Here is a 15,034-nt window from a genome sequence, read left to right on the forward strand (position 1 = left end):
TCAACATGGGCTCATAGTTTAAAAAGCAAAGAGTCCTCCTGAAAATAACATATGTGAGACTACGAAGCAATAACCAAGGCTCTGAATGTGTGTTTGGATGTTGACTGCAAAAATTATAACAATGTATAATTCCATTATTTTAACAGCAGACTAATTGCTAATGTAAACAAATTAGCATTGCTAACATATGGATCAGCCATGAGGATACTCAAGATTCCAAATCATAATCAGGTTTTATTATCAATGTAAATATTTGCTTCTAATTGTGAACAAGTTAGAAAAGCAAAGTGGTCACTGAAGCAGACAGCTAAATGTGATTTCAATGGCAAAAGCATCTATATGATGGATGTGACAGGGATATGTTTGGCCATTTTGAGAAGGGATCATTGCTGTCCTGCAGAAAAGCTTCAACTATTTTCATGGTGGTGCAGCATCATTGGTCACATGAAGCAAGTGGCTGCAGACATGAAAGATCTATTTATGCTTCACTCTGAATTCCTGGCTGTTCACCCTCGGCTGCCGAAGTGGAGCGACCATGGCCCAAAGGAAGTAGCCTCACATTCCGCAATGATATGATTTATTATTGGAAAAAATGGGCCACTTTAAATCGTGAGCATTTAAAAACACAGTGTTGTTGGTAAATGTAGGTGATGCTTGTGGAAAAATGTCCTCCTGTTCTCCATTTAGAGTTCCTGGAAACACAAAGGCTGCCTTCAGAGAACTTTTGCACCAGTTTAACAACTCCTGTAAGAAAGCCTTCAGCTGTACCTGACTGGCAGTTGTGAGAGTTTGGAATGAGGTTTTTACTTCCACAAAAAGAAGCGTTTATATTAATTTGAAGATCTAAAAATAACTGGACAACACAAAAATCTATATGATCATTTTGTTTCTGGTTAATAGCTCCTAAATAAGCTCCACAGCCACATTATAACAAGCTAAAGTGTTCCAACATGAGCTTATATTTTCCTCAATTTAGGAAAAAAAAAATCTGTATCAGTTCTTCTTCTTCTTTTAAGGCATCTTAAATTATCTGGGGATTTTCTTCTCCTTTGCTTATGTGGGTTTAAATGCAAACATAAATAAATAAATAAAAATCACCGTGGGAGAGACCAAACACTGTTTTCAGTGGGACTATTAATCGTGGGAACAGGAAACGCTTATTATTGAACATACATCCCCCAATAACCCCCGCATGGAGCGAGCTTTTTACAGTAATTCACTTCTTTAATTTTGTGTGTGTGTGTGTGTGTGTGTGTGTGTGTGTGTGTGCGTGTGTGTGTGTGCGTTGTGCGTGTGTTTACGTGTGTGTGAAGGTAGTTTTTTTTCTGGCCAGAAATTTCATAGAGATCCATTATGTAAGTGCAGTTAATAAACAACAAACACAACACCACAGTAAATAAACAACAAACATTGAGAGATGGAGTAGAGCAGGCCCACCTTATCTTGTCTGTTTGTTGATGACTACCGTACACTTCTGAGGACGTGTGGATTTTTAACCCACCTGGGGTGAATGGGTGATGATTTGGACCTAACCACAATTTAAAGTTGAAGCGACCTGGACTCCTCTTGGATTACTCAAAGGAACCCTCTTGCTCCCAGCTTTGTGAAGCTCTGTCTCCCATCCATGACTTCCTACCTGTGTGACTCTGGATTCTCCATTAAGACTAAAGCCATGAAACAGACTCTGAGAGTGAAGCCTTCCGCCCATTCCACCTGTGGATCCTGAATCTCCAACCGCCCTGCCAGGACACCTTGGACAGACAAGTGTCTTGGTCTGTCTAGCAGCGGGTCAGGACCAGGTGCTACTGCACAGTCCTGCAATGCACCTTGAAGATGACCTCACATTGTTGGAGGACCAGAGAACCTTAGAGGCCCTCACAACACCAACTTCCATCCTACCATTGTGGTCCAGTTACAGCAAGCTAACACCACCACTCTATAGACACACAACATACTGTATCTTTATTCTTCAGCCTTGCAAGCATCAATATATTCCTTATAGCTTGTATATTCTTATCTCTGCAGTCACAAGAATTCATGCTGAAGCAGCATTTTGATAAGAAATTTGTTGTGAAACTGAAAACTGACTCACTTCTAACCAGACATTGTGTTCATGTGTGTGGAAAAGAACAAACACAAACCAAACAGGTGTTGTTAAAGCTCTATTTGCCCTGTTATAACGGCGTGTTTCTCTGTTACTGAGAACAGATGTGCAAATTATTTATCCTCTCGTCTTATTTACAATTGAGCCAGAACTTGTGAAAGCCAGAAGAATGACGTACTACATCCCCCCACCAAGGATTCTGTTGAACATGTGCTGCGCTGGCATTGTCTCTTCCAGTAAATGTGTTGTCCTTGGACACTGTTGCCACAGCAGTTTCAGGAGGAAGTTCGTGAGAGTTGAGAGAAGACTGACCGGGAGCAATTTCATCATTAGATACAACTTGTAAACAGTTTAGTTTGTGTTGTGCCCTCGGTCCTCTTTCCTTTAGTAAAGAAACCTGTTTGTTTGTCTGGAACAATGTTGTTATTTGGATTATATTCAAAACCTAAAGCTCTGGGAATTGTGCAGCAGTTCTGAATGCAGCAGACAATGAAACAATTTAACATTTACTTTCCCTTACTGTCGTCTACATCACATAAAAAAAGCTTTTATCATGAAATAGGCACCAGGATGAAAACCAGGTAAATTATTCAGCACCCCCACTCACAAAGGGAGCATAAAGGTTGTACAAAAGAATAAAAAATATAAAAGCAACTTCAGGAAGTTGTGATAGAAATGGAAAAGGAAAAAATGTAATAATGCAATTACACAATCACTGTCTCCAAATTCTGGTGGGTGAACCTGGCAGGAGACCTTTTGGTTACAGAGGGTGCAGAGTTTCCACTCAGATGACTCTCAGCTGAAGGAAAACTGCTGAAATATATAAAAGAAATTGTTCTAATACTGCAACAAAATCATGCTTCTGTCCATTTGACCTGCTGTCCTCATCAGCTTTAGTTACTAGATACTGGGAACTAAAGTTTATTTCTAGTAACCCACTGTGGAAGAGACCTGCGGACCAGTGACCATGGCTGCTGGGTGTTGGCATACAGGCGAAACAGGCTGTTACCCAGGGCGCCACCTGCCCCCAATAATAACGCACACATTTCCTGAAAATGTCATTCAAATCCGAATTCTTCAAATCTGAATTATTTTATTCACAGACAGAAAGTCGGATTGATAAACAGGCAGGCAGGCAGGCAGGCAGGCAGGCAGGCAGGCAGGCAGGCAGGCAGGCAGACTGACTGACTGACTGACTGACTGACTGACTGACTGACTGACTGACTGACCAAAAAGATAAAGTTTGGTTCACGCTCCTTCAGCATTACTGCTATATTTCAGTAGAGGGCGCGACACCCCCATAGGCCACTGTGCTGCTTTCAGGCAAATTGTAACTTTCCCAGTTCTCGCTGTTCCTCTGCAACTTTGAGTTGGATTTTGAATTTTAAAGGTCATGAAGATAAAACGAGCATTGGTATAGTTCTAAAATACTCGCTGCTACCAGTTCATATCGTCGTCTACATTTTACAAACTGCGACAAAAAAATGGATCTGTTTGTTGTTTTTGATTAACGCTAAAAGCGCCGTGAGAAATTCTTCTTCTTCCCGGAGACTTCCGCGTTCACCTGCGGCTGAAGGGTGTGAATGTGATTAGATTTGATCAGGTTTCGAAGCTAATCTGTGACTTTCGTGCCGTTGTTACCGATTTCAATTCGACTGACGGGAACATGGGAAATAACTGAACCGAGAAAGCCAACTAACGTCGCGAAAAGTTTTGTTTTCAACAAAGTAGTAAAACGTGTTTTCCGAGGATGGGATGTTGTAACAGCAGAGAGGTAAGGAATGTTCAATATGGCGAAGAGGAATTCTGTTTCATGTCTTTGGCAGTTGATCGTCAGTCTTTATACTATGGATTATTATTGCTGCCTCGGCAGATCAAACGCGATTGGAAACCGCTGGAGGAGCGTAGTTGCACGGACATCCCATGGCTCATCATCTTCGTCTTGTTCTGCATTGGCATGGTATACTGCTACACTCCGGTTTAATTTACAGCACCAATAACTAAAGTTAACTTTTAACGGCGGGCCGATGTTGCTAGTCTGTCATAAATATATTAAATTTTATATTTATAGGGCCCATGAAGAAAATCTATTATATTACATTTAGCTGAAAAACATTTACATTACATTGCATGTTATAATGGTAAAACAGTTGTTTTTCAGACATTTAATATAAGTTCAGCACACTGACTATTATCAACCATCTACATTATCCGTTCCAGACACGTTTACAGTAGCTCATGAAATTAGTCAGCCAAATTCAAGACATTGTTTTAGCTTTTGTATGTGTAGAAAGGTGCTGGTTGAAATTTTGGGTTTGTCTGCAGGCGTGTGTGTGTGGATATCCCATCGCTACAGGAGCGGCCTCCAGACTCGTCTCAGGATATGACAGTTATGGCAACACCTGCGGGCGGAATAACACAAAGATCAATGGTGTGACCCTCAGTGGTCGCGACATGCGGCTCAACAAGTGAGTGAAGGTTACAGATGGAGATGGAGGGTCTGTAGTTGCTGTGTTTTCTCTGGGGAATTTTAATTTTTCATCATTATGAGGTTTTTCCACCCGGCTACACAGACAGATTTGTCTTTGATTGTGTTCTTATAGTAATCTTTGGGTAAATCTCAGGACATCCCCGCATCTGTTGTTCTGCGTTAGCATGCGGCCGAGTTCTACTGAAACAATGCCACAGGCTTATTTGATGGGCCCACTGACGTGGAGGCTTAGAATAAATTGGGTTTCTGCTACAAAGGCGGGTCTGTGTAGCAGAGTAGCAACTGTCACCATCTTCCACTTTCAGCCCAGGCCCAAAGCTCCATCCAGCTCACAACATGATAACCCTGATGAGACCACTTATTCACTATAGAATCTCCCCCCAGGTATGTCTTCTTTCTGGAACCCTGCAATCTTGACATAATCAATCGGAAGGTCTTATCCATCGCTCTGTGCGTCTCCAAATGTCCCACAGTTGAGCTGAAAGATTACAAAGACTTGACACAGTTTGCTCTCAAAAATGGTGAGAAGTTCCTTTGTTGCAGTATCTCATTTAGAGACGTTCATTCTCAGTCACTCATATTTGGATGAAATGTCAGATTTCATCATTCATACATTTTGGGCTCATTTATTTCCATACCAACCTGTATAAACTATATTCTTTCTTTGTTTTACAGGATCTCAGCTTTGCTCTTATGATATTCCTCCAACAAGATACTCGAGCCACTGGGAGAGATCCAGTAAATGTCCTAAGCTCCCAGTCCCACCAAGGTAGTCGACAGAACTGTTGAGACACGATGTGTGTCTGTAGTTCTTGTTACTGTTATTGCTTTTACACTGACATGATTTGGCCCCTTGTGAGGGTAGTTGCTACCCCTTTACTAGATTTATTTAATTTATTCTAAAGAAAATTACCTTAATATTTGGGGGGGCATATAAACCCACTTTATAGGCAGTAAATCTGGTTGCATCAAACAGCAAGTTGAGTCTAATCGCACTAATTGTGTAAAGACGTTGGAACTTCATGGGTTCAAATATTTCTGGAGTAGGTGCAGTTCTGACTTCTGCTCAAAGGGCTGTCTTTACTTCCAAGACCCTGTTGTGTGTTTGCAGTAAGTCCATCTCGCTGTTTAATCGCTGTATTCCAGTGGACGTCACCTGCTATGCCGAGTTCACACAGGAATTGGTGACGTTCGTCAGTGACAACAATGTCCTCCGCCGGGTCATTGCCGGCGTGATGGCCAGCAAGGAGATTATCATGGCTCTGTGCTTGCTGGCTTTAGGTAGGGATCAAGTGTCATCTGGTTTACATTCATGTATCTGTCTGAAAATGTTTTTTCTTAACCTGGAAAATTCTCTAGGTTTTTGTGCCTTTAGGGTGAGTCCACAAGTTTCCAGCATGTTTTCACAAGATTAATGGTAAAACATTTTCTTTCAGTTCTGTCTTTGATCATGATGGTTGTCATTCGTTACATCTCCAAAGTGCTGGTGTGGATTTTGACGATTCTGGTGATCATTGGCTCGATAGGTAACCTTCAAAAGGAGCATGCTTCTTGAATGTAATGTTTGTGTGTTTATGAATGACTCTGCTGTGATGCTCTACAGGGGGGACTGGAGTTCTCTGGTGGCTTTACGTGGACCACAGAAATGCTCTGGATAACAACAGCTTGTCGATCTTTGGTAAAGAAGTGGTGTCCGATAATGTCAAGGCCCTGCTTGGATGTGCCATAGTTGCAACAATATTCACGGTGTGTCCCAAGCCAAGAGTTATATCCTGTGTATATTGGCATGTTTTGGCAGCATCACTAAAATTTTGGTCCTCAGGAGGTTCTTTCCTCAGTTCAGACATCTGGTCACTTTGCTTGAAACCTTGGAAATGTTATTACAACAAAACTGTTTTTAATCTTAAGGAATTTGTAGTTTTACACTATGAAAAAATAATTTGTACCAAGGTTTGAGCCTGTTTGTACCTAAGTCTGTGAGGAAATGTAGAGAATCTCTTGTAGTTGTCTGACTGGAGGCTCTGCTTGAATTAAGCTGTGACACCAGTTAATAGTTTTTGTCTGCTCCTCCAGGTCATTCTCCTGATTGTGATGTTCATTTTGAGGAAGCGTGTGGCTCTCACCATTGCCTTATTCCATGTGGCTGGTAAAGTCTTCATCAAACTTCCTCTGCTGGTCGTACAGCCTCTGTGGACCTTAATTTGCCTCATGCTCTTCTGGGCTTATTGGTTAATGGTGCTTCTCTTCTTGGGAGTTTCAGGTGAGGATTGAGGCTCCAGTAGCCATACCCCTAATGAAGTTTTCCCAAATCATTTAAGAGTTGTTTATTTCAGGTTATATCCATTCAAATGTGAGTTCAGTATGGTACTGGACCAATGCTGGGCCCTTTTGACCAGGACTGTGTTGTCAGCCCAGAGAGAGATGCCGGGGAACTTGATAGACCAGATCTTCTTTACATGTTTGGTGTTTATGTAGAGATGGCAGGATCACGCTCTTCTGAGAGCAAATTTGTGTGGAAACTGTTTGTAGACGTGAATTTACGTGAATCTTGCACATTTTAGGAGCTCACATTTGTTTGAAGCTACTAACAAAATCTACACAAGCTTTCAACCGTGTGGAGCGCTTTTGTAAATGTACGAACAAATCAAATCAATCTTTATTTATATAGCGTCTTTTACAATCAAAATTGTTTCAAGGCGCTTTCCAGAATCCCAGGGCCTAACCCCAGACAAGCAACAGTGGCAAGGAAAAACTCCCCTTTAATAGGAAGAAACCTTGAGCAGGACCAGGCTCATGTAGGGGGACCCTCCTGCTCATGGCCGGCTGGGTAGAGAGAGAGGAGAGGGGAGAGGACAGGTAGAGGATAGAATGGGGAGAGGAGAGGAGAGGACGGACACAGAGCACAGAAACACATACAAAAATACACTATTTATGTAAGCCGAGTGGGTCAGCGGGGCCGGAGGTCATCATGCAGCTCCGAAGGCGGCGATACCTGTAAATGAATACAGAAGGGGGGGAGAAGCAGAAAAACTACACAAGAATCAGCATAACTAGTCTACTTGGAGAGGAGAGGAGAGGAGAGGAGAGGAGAGGAGAGGAGAGGAGAGGAGAGGAGAGGAGAGGAGAGGAGAGGAGAGGAGAGGAGAGGAGAGGAGAGGAGAGGAGAGGAGAGGAGAGGAGAGGAGAGGAGAGGAGAGGAGAGGAGAGGAGAGGAGAGGAGAGGAGAGGCACAGAGCACAGAAACACACACAAAAAATATGATGCACAATCACTTCAGCGGGGCCGGAGGTCATTATGCAGCTCCAAGGGCAGCGATACCTGTAAATAAATAGAGGGGGGGAGAAGCAGAAAAACTAAACAAGAATCAGCATAACTAGTCTGCTTGATGAGGAGAGGAAAGGAAAGGAGAGGAGAGGAGAGGAGAGGAAACCATGACCCAGTGGAGTGACAGAGGCCTGTCAGGTGATCATGTTTCCGGACCCCGGCAGCCTTGGCCTATAACAGCATAACTAAGATGTGACCTAACGATTAGACGACCCCCTAAGTATGATAATCTGTCTGTCTATGATAGTAACTGGAACTACAGAATTAGTAGCAATAAGCTTTTTCAAAAAGGTAGGTTTTAAGTCTGATCTTAAAAGTAGAGATGGAGTCAGCCTCCTGTACCTGGACAGGGAGCTGGTTCCATAGCAGGGGGGCCTGGTAGCTAAATGCTCGGCCCCCATTCTACTCCTAGAGACTCTGGGAACCACAAGTAGACCAGCATTCTGAGAGCGGAGTGGTCTATTGGGCTGGTAAGGTATCACTAGCTCCTCCAACATAAATAATGCTTGTCACTATTGAAAATTAGAATTGTAATTCATATTGTGCTCTCTTATGTAAATAATAAGCAAATGCCTTTGAAAAATGTGATATAGGCATATAGGCATATGACAAATGATTAGAAATATGACATTTATTTAGTTAAATTACTGTGATTGGCATTAGGTTTAAGATCCAGATTGTGTTTATGAATGTGAATTCTGCATACAAAACCGCTGATGGCTGTTGTTCGTATCACTTTTTAGAAATGTTAGATAGTTCTACATTCCGAGAGGTATCACTGATTTAGATTAGGCTATGTGAATTACACAAAATAGAACATTGCTTGTTTTCATATTTCTACTTCAATCTAGAGAGGAAATTGCCCAAATTGTTTGGGACTGTTCAATCTAGACTAAATTGATCACTAAGGTATCTGTAATTTTTCAGAATGTAGTCTATTGTGACACATCATTTTTTACCTTACCATCTGGGGTCACTGTCTCCATCAGGGATGACTCCTGACAAAGCGCTCTCACTAATAATTCCTGCTATGCGCTGGTCTGTATTTGACAGTGAGCCTCCTCCTGTGGCAGATATATTTTTTCTGTGCACACAAATACATTTTTTGGCCTGTTTTTATATGAAACCACTAAATCGGGGACGTCAATGAACACCTCCTTTTATGGTCATTGCCAATTCATGGGCGGAGATTTATGCGCACTTTAAGTTTTCAAGTTTAACAGGCTCGGGGGTGGGGGGAGCACGACTATCTGCATGTCTGAGGTTGTATTACACATGATCCACAACTTCTTCCCTCTAGCTGGGCATCAGATGTGCAGATGTTATAAAGTCCCTGAGAATAATAATAATGATATAGGCAAATAAAGCTAATAATCAGGGTGGGCCCGCTGGTGTCTGAGAGAGCTGAGCTCACCTTTTGTCTCTAGACAGCAGTAAAGATGACAGCAGTTGCTGTCTGACATCAGGCAAAATGAGCTCCAGGTCAGATCCAGTTTTTGTTCGTTAGTGCTGCTGTTACCACAATCAGACAATGAATGAATGAACACATGCATGAATGAATGCATGACTGATGTCTTTTTGAACAACACACAACTGCTCTTTATGAATCTGCCATAATTATCTTCTTGATTCTTGGTGTCTGTGCTAACCCTAGTTACTAGAATCCATCTTCCTGGGAGTGTTTCCATACTAGTAAAATGTCAAGTCCGTCTCCTGTTGCTCTTGCAGCATGAATAAACTCCCACATTTGAGTTCTAATGCCAGTCTTGTAATGTGGGAGGATGGAACCAAAGCGTTTTTGTCCTCTGCTCTTGTCTCGTTGCATGACTTTGAACTGAAGGACCCCACTTTGATGAAATATTTCTGTTTCTTTCACGGCAGTGATTCACACACAGTGAAAGCTTTCTTTATTAAGTTGTTGATATTTGTGAGTTCTGAAACAAGTCTATTAATCCCAGTGTAAATTGAGGCCAAACTGCAAGTTCATGTTTCCAGTTCAGAACAGACTTGAACACAAATGGCAGCTTTTGGAACTAAGAAACAGGAAATAGTTGTGACCTGAATGTAGAAGATCCAGTCGGCTTCAGGTTTAGCCTGTTCTTAAACTGATCCTTAACAAGTGGAAGTTCTGTCCATCTGGGGCGTCATGTACCCGCTGCTTATTGTGCAAATGAGCTGCTCCCTCTCCCCCCTGGTCACAATGATTTCAAGGGCAGTTGTGGAGCACCATTAGTTTAGGTCAGGGAATTATCTGGCTCTCTTAGTTTGATCCTGGGAGCACTGATATCAGTCAGACTAATATGTTTAGCTGCACTTCACTTGGATTAAGGCAGTATTTTTTTTTAAAAACTTTTATCTGGTTGCATTTTTGTGGGGCCAAACAGCAGATCTCAAGTTCAGAAGAGGGTGAAATTCTTCTGACTGTTTTGCCTGCTTCTTGTTTGTCCACACAGGGGCCCCTGTGAAGAACCCCTCCACAGGGGTGGTGGAGTATGTAATGGAAGGGCCTCCTCAGTATTTGGTGTGGTACCACGCAGTGGGTCTCATCTGGATCACAGAATTCATCTTTGCCTTCCAGCAGATGACCATAGCTGGAGCCGTGGTTACCTACTACTTCACTAGGTGAATCCTAGCCCAACGTGCTGCCATCTTGACCATGTTTCAGATTTTAGGCTGCATTCATCCTCTCTGCTTGTTTCTGAAGGAATAAATCCCAGCTGCCGGCTACTCCCATCCTCTCCTCTGTTGCTCGCACCATCCTCTACCACCTGGGAACTTTGGCTAAAGGCTCCTTTATCATCACACTTGTTAAGATCCCCCGACTCATCCTCACATACATCCACAACCAACTCAAAGGAAAGGTGGGCTGTATAGAAATATAACCTCTTCCCCCTGGTCTCTGGATCATCTGCACTGATTTATGGTATAATTGGTCCTTTTTTAAAGCAGTTTATAACCTTAATTTCTCTGCCTCTACCAGGAGAATGCCTGTGCTCGTTGTTTGTTGAAAGGTTGCATCTGTTGTTTGTGGTGTCTTGAGAAGTGTCTTAAATACTTAAATCAGGTAAGTGACTTTAAGGAGATGAGAAAGCTACGTGGTTGCATGTGTTTATGTGTACATGTCCAATTTGGATGATTTCAGAATGCTTACACTGCAACAGCCATCAACAGCACCAGTTTTTGCACTTCTGCCCGTGACGCTTTACTCATCCTAGTGGAAAATGCCCTGCGAGTGTCCGCAATCAACACTGTGGGCGACTTTGTCCTCTTTTTGGCAAAGGTATTTCACAGCTTCACAACACAAACACTAAAAGCTCCGAACACTGTGAACCTTAACCTGGACTTTCTCAGGTGCTCGTGGTCTCCTGCACAGCGTTTGCTGGCGTCCTGGCTCTGAACTACCAGAAGGACTACACGGTGTGGGTCCTGCCCCTCCTCATCGTATTACTCTTCGCCTTCCTGGTGGCCCACTGCTTCCTGTCGGTCTTTGAAAATGTGGTCGACGTTCTCTTTCTTTGCTTCGCTGTGGACACAAAGTACAATGACGGCAGCCCTGGACGCGAGTTCTACATGGACAAAGCCTTAATGGTGAGAGACTAGTGAACACGAATGGATCAGGTCTTAGAACTATTTATGTCTCCCTTTCTCATATTCTCATAAAACAAAATTTTGTACAGAACTGTCATCACCAACAGCTATTTTTCTGTTAATCATCAACCATTAAATTAACTTCTCTCACCAGTCTTGGACAAACATCAATTAAAAAAACTTTAGAGTTGCCTTCTCTTAATTCCATAATTAGTTATTCCTGCCAATTTTACACATGCAGTGCCAACTGCTGATGACTGAAGTTTGCTTTAGAATAAAGGGGATATAATTTATTTCTTCTTCTTTTTTCCTCCTCAGGAGTATGTAGAGAATAGTAAGAAAAACAAATATATGGCAGGTAATGAAGGTGACCAGGAGATGAAGTCCATGTCCAACTAAGGGGGAATGCTGTCTCTACACTGGTAAGTGTACATTTTAATCACATCATCGTATCACGTACAGTATTTAATTTCATACTTTTGTTTCTTTACAGGTAACTGGAAGTTATTTCTTTGCTTGGCCAAACACTGGGGTGAAAACTGTCTAGCCATTAAAACAAGGCTCCATCAAAGGAAATAACAGGTCATTACAAAACTGTATTAGTGTAGATTTCATTATTTTACCTTGTACATTTTTATGCCAATAATATAAGAAAGTGTCATAGGAGCACATATTGGTTGTTTTTAACATGTTTTTTTCAACATTAGTTCTCTATTTGAACTATTTAGCATTTTGTTTTTACTTCATCTATATTTAACATCAGTAGCTAACTCTCAGGGGTGTTTGTTTTATTGACCAAATGTTTTACTTCAATGAATAAAAATACTTGAAAAAATATTCCTCTGTCTCTGTCTAAATGCATACCCGCTGCTATTTCACAGTGCATTATCTAATTATAGCCACCGGGGGGCGACATTTGCGTTTTTTCAGATCATTGTGAGCGATGATGATGATGGTATTAGTTTCTGTTGCACCTCACAAATAAACATTGGGCAATTTGAATGCATGCAAATGGCACCTGAGCACCTAAGACTGCTTGTCTTGTCATTCTCATTCTAGGCTGCTCTCAGCCTGTGCTCCTTTACAATGTTGCTGTTGCCTGTTGCCCTCATGACATTTGAATACAAAGTTAAATGAATAGGTTCTCTAAGATCTCATGAGTCAACATAAATACTAAAGAATATAAAAAAGAGGTGACGCTGACACTTAACGGCCTGCAGGTACACCCATAATCCACAAATGCCTAGGTTATTGCCTCATCACTTCCAGTTTCCTTCTAGTCCAATGCTGAAGTTAATTAAGCCACTTATCAGTAAGATCAGTTAGACTGGTGTGAAAGCTTTCCCAGCATGATGCCATCGTGCTCCATAAGACTCAACAATCCAGGGGAAACACCTGGACAGCTGCTGGGAACTTAAATGCTAGTCTATTATTATTAGTAGTGATAGTATACTGCTCACAAAAGTTACAGGAGCACTTTAAAGAAACACATTAGATACATCAGATCTCAATATGAAGTTGGATATCTATACAAATAATGACAGGGCAGTGTTTTAGGAACAAAAGGATGCCAAGTCTTTTAATGGAAATAAAAGTTTTCAGCCTACAGAGGGTTCAATTGTGTAGACACCATAAAATCTGAGTGAAATGATGATGTGGCAGGCTAGTCCATTTTTTCCAAAACTTAATTTCTGCAACTCAAAATGCTTTTCAGTATCTTGTGTGGCCCCCACGAGCTTGTATGCATGCTTGACAACATCGCGGCATGCTCCTAATGAGACGAGGGATGGTGTCTGGCATTTCCTCCCAGATCTGTGTGAGGGCATCCCTGAGCTGTTGTACAGTCTGAGGAGCAACCTGGCAGCGTCTAATGGACCGAAACATAATGTCCCAGAGATGTTCTATTGGGTTTAAGTCAGGGGATCGTAAAGGCCATTCAATTGTTTCAATTCCTTCATCCTCCAGGTACTGCCTGCATACTCTTGCCACTTGAGGCCGCGCATTGTCGTGCATTAGGAGGAAACCAGGACCTACTGCACCAGCGTAGGGTCTGACAATGGGTTCAAGGATTTCATCTCGATACCTTATGGCAGTCAGAGCACCATTTCCTAGGCAATAGAGGTCTGTGCGTCCCTCCATGGATATGCCTCCCCAGACCATCACTGACCCACCACCAAACCTGTCATGTTGAACGACGTTGCAGGCAGCATAATGTTCTCCTTGTCTTCTCCAGACTCTTTCACGTCTATCACAGGTGCTCAGGGTGAACCTGCTCTCGTCTGTGAAAAGTACAGGGCGCCAGTGGCGGACTTGCCAATTCTGGTGTTTTTGAGCAAATGCCAGTCGAGCTCCACGGTGCTGGGCAGTGAGCACAGGGCCCACTACAGGACGTCGGGCCCTCAGGCCACCTTCATGAAGTCTGTTCCTGATTGTTTGGGTAGACATTCACACCAGTGGCCCTCTGGAGGTCATTCTGTAAGGCACGAGCAGTGCTCAGCCTGTTCCGCCTTGCACAAAGGAGCAGGTATCGGTCCTGCTGAGGGATTGAGGACCTTCTACGGCCCTGTCCAGCTCTCCAAGAATAACCACCAGTCTCCTGAAATCTCCTCCATGTTCTGGAGATTGTGCTGGGAGACACATTAAACCTTCTTGCTGCAGCACGTGTGGATGTGCCATCCTGGAGAAGTTGGACAGCCTGTGCAACTTCTGTAGGGTTAAGGAATCGCCTCATACTGCCAGTAGAGATAATTACGCAAGCCAAAATCAGCACGAGTGGGAAAACCAGCCAAAAAAGATCAAAGGGAGAAACTTGAAATGACCTCCACATGTAAAACCAGTCCTGTTTTGAGGGTTTTCTAATTGTTGCCACTGAAGTGCACCAGTTGTTAATTCCATGAACACCAATACAGCTGAAATTGATTAACGAGGCCCTCAGCTGCTTAACCAACCAGAAAATTATCAGACAGGTTTAATTCAATTCATGCCAGGCCCAATAAAAAAAGTGTTCCTTTAATTTCTGTGAGCAGTGTATTATCTTTACAACTCCTTTTGTATTTACTGAAAAACCTGTTCTTAATAGCACTTCAGCAGGATGTTTCATGAAATACAACCCTGTTTCTTAGCTGTTATAAAAGTGGTTGTTTTTATTAGCAAGTCTGTTGTCCTTTTTGGGATACTGATGACAACCAAAGAAGTTCATTTTTCAGCCACTTCCTATTTTACAACTCCATCTTGATGCATTCATGAGTGTCTGGACTATTTATTCACCTTGCATGGCAGGTGATCATGTGATGCTCTGAACAGGAAACAATGATAATAGAAGCTGATAACAAAGAGCCTCAGCCATGAGACCTGTTCTGCTCCAGGGTAGACTGTTGCTGCTGACTCAGATGAGTAAGTTGATCCGTGTGTATGTGTGTTTGTGTGTGTGTGTGAGAGAGAGAGAGAGAGTGAGAGAGAGAGTATTGACCGTTCTACTTAATTAAGCAGCATCGTTCTGCCTCCTCAGCAGTGTTGACCTGCAGCTC

At 42.5% G+C, this 15,034-nt stretch overlaps 1 protein-coding gene across 1 annotated transcript; it reads left to right on the forward strand.

The window, feature by feature from the left end:
- The first annotated feature begins 3,376 nt into the window (after positions 1-3,376).
- Positions 3,377-12,344, forward strand: slc44a1a (solute carrier family 44 member 1a). Its single transcript, XM_003977569.3, has 16 exons — positions 3,377-3,878; positions 3,978-4,064; positions 4,430-4,572; positions 4,980-5,116; positions 5,271-5,364; positions 5,707-5,876; positions 6,032-6,121; positions 6,199-6,341; positions 6,669-6,855; positions 10,373-10,541; positions 10,624-10,780; positions 10,900-10,983; positions 11,062-11,199; positions 11,271-11,507; positions 11,826-11,929; positions 12,001-12,344. Exons 1-15 carry the CDS (start codon positions 3,855-3,857, stop codon positions 11,904-11,906), a joined length of 1,941 nt encoding a protein of 646 aa, XP_003977618.1. The 5' UTR covers positions 3,377-3,854; the 3' UTR covers positions 11,907-11,929; positions 12,001-12,344.
- Positions 12,345-15,034: the final 2,690 nt, after the last annotated feature.

Source organism: Takifugu rubripes, chromosome 17 (assembly GCF_901000725.2).
Source record: "Takifugu rubripes chromosome 17, fTakRub1.2, whole genome shotgun sequence".
Classification (NCBI taxonomy): domain Eukaryota; kingdom Metazoa; phylum Chordata; class Actinopteri; order Tetraodontiformes; family Tetraodontidae; genus Takifugu; species Takifugu rubripes.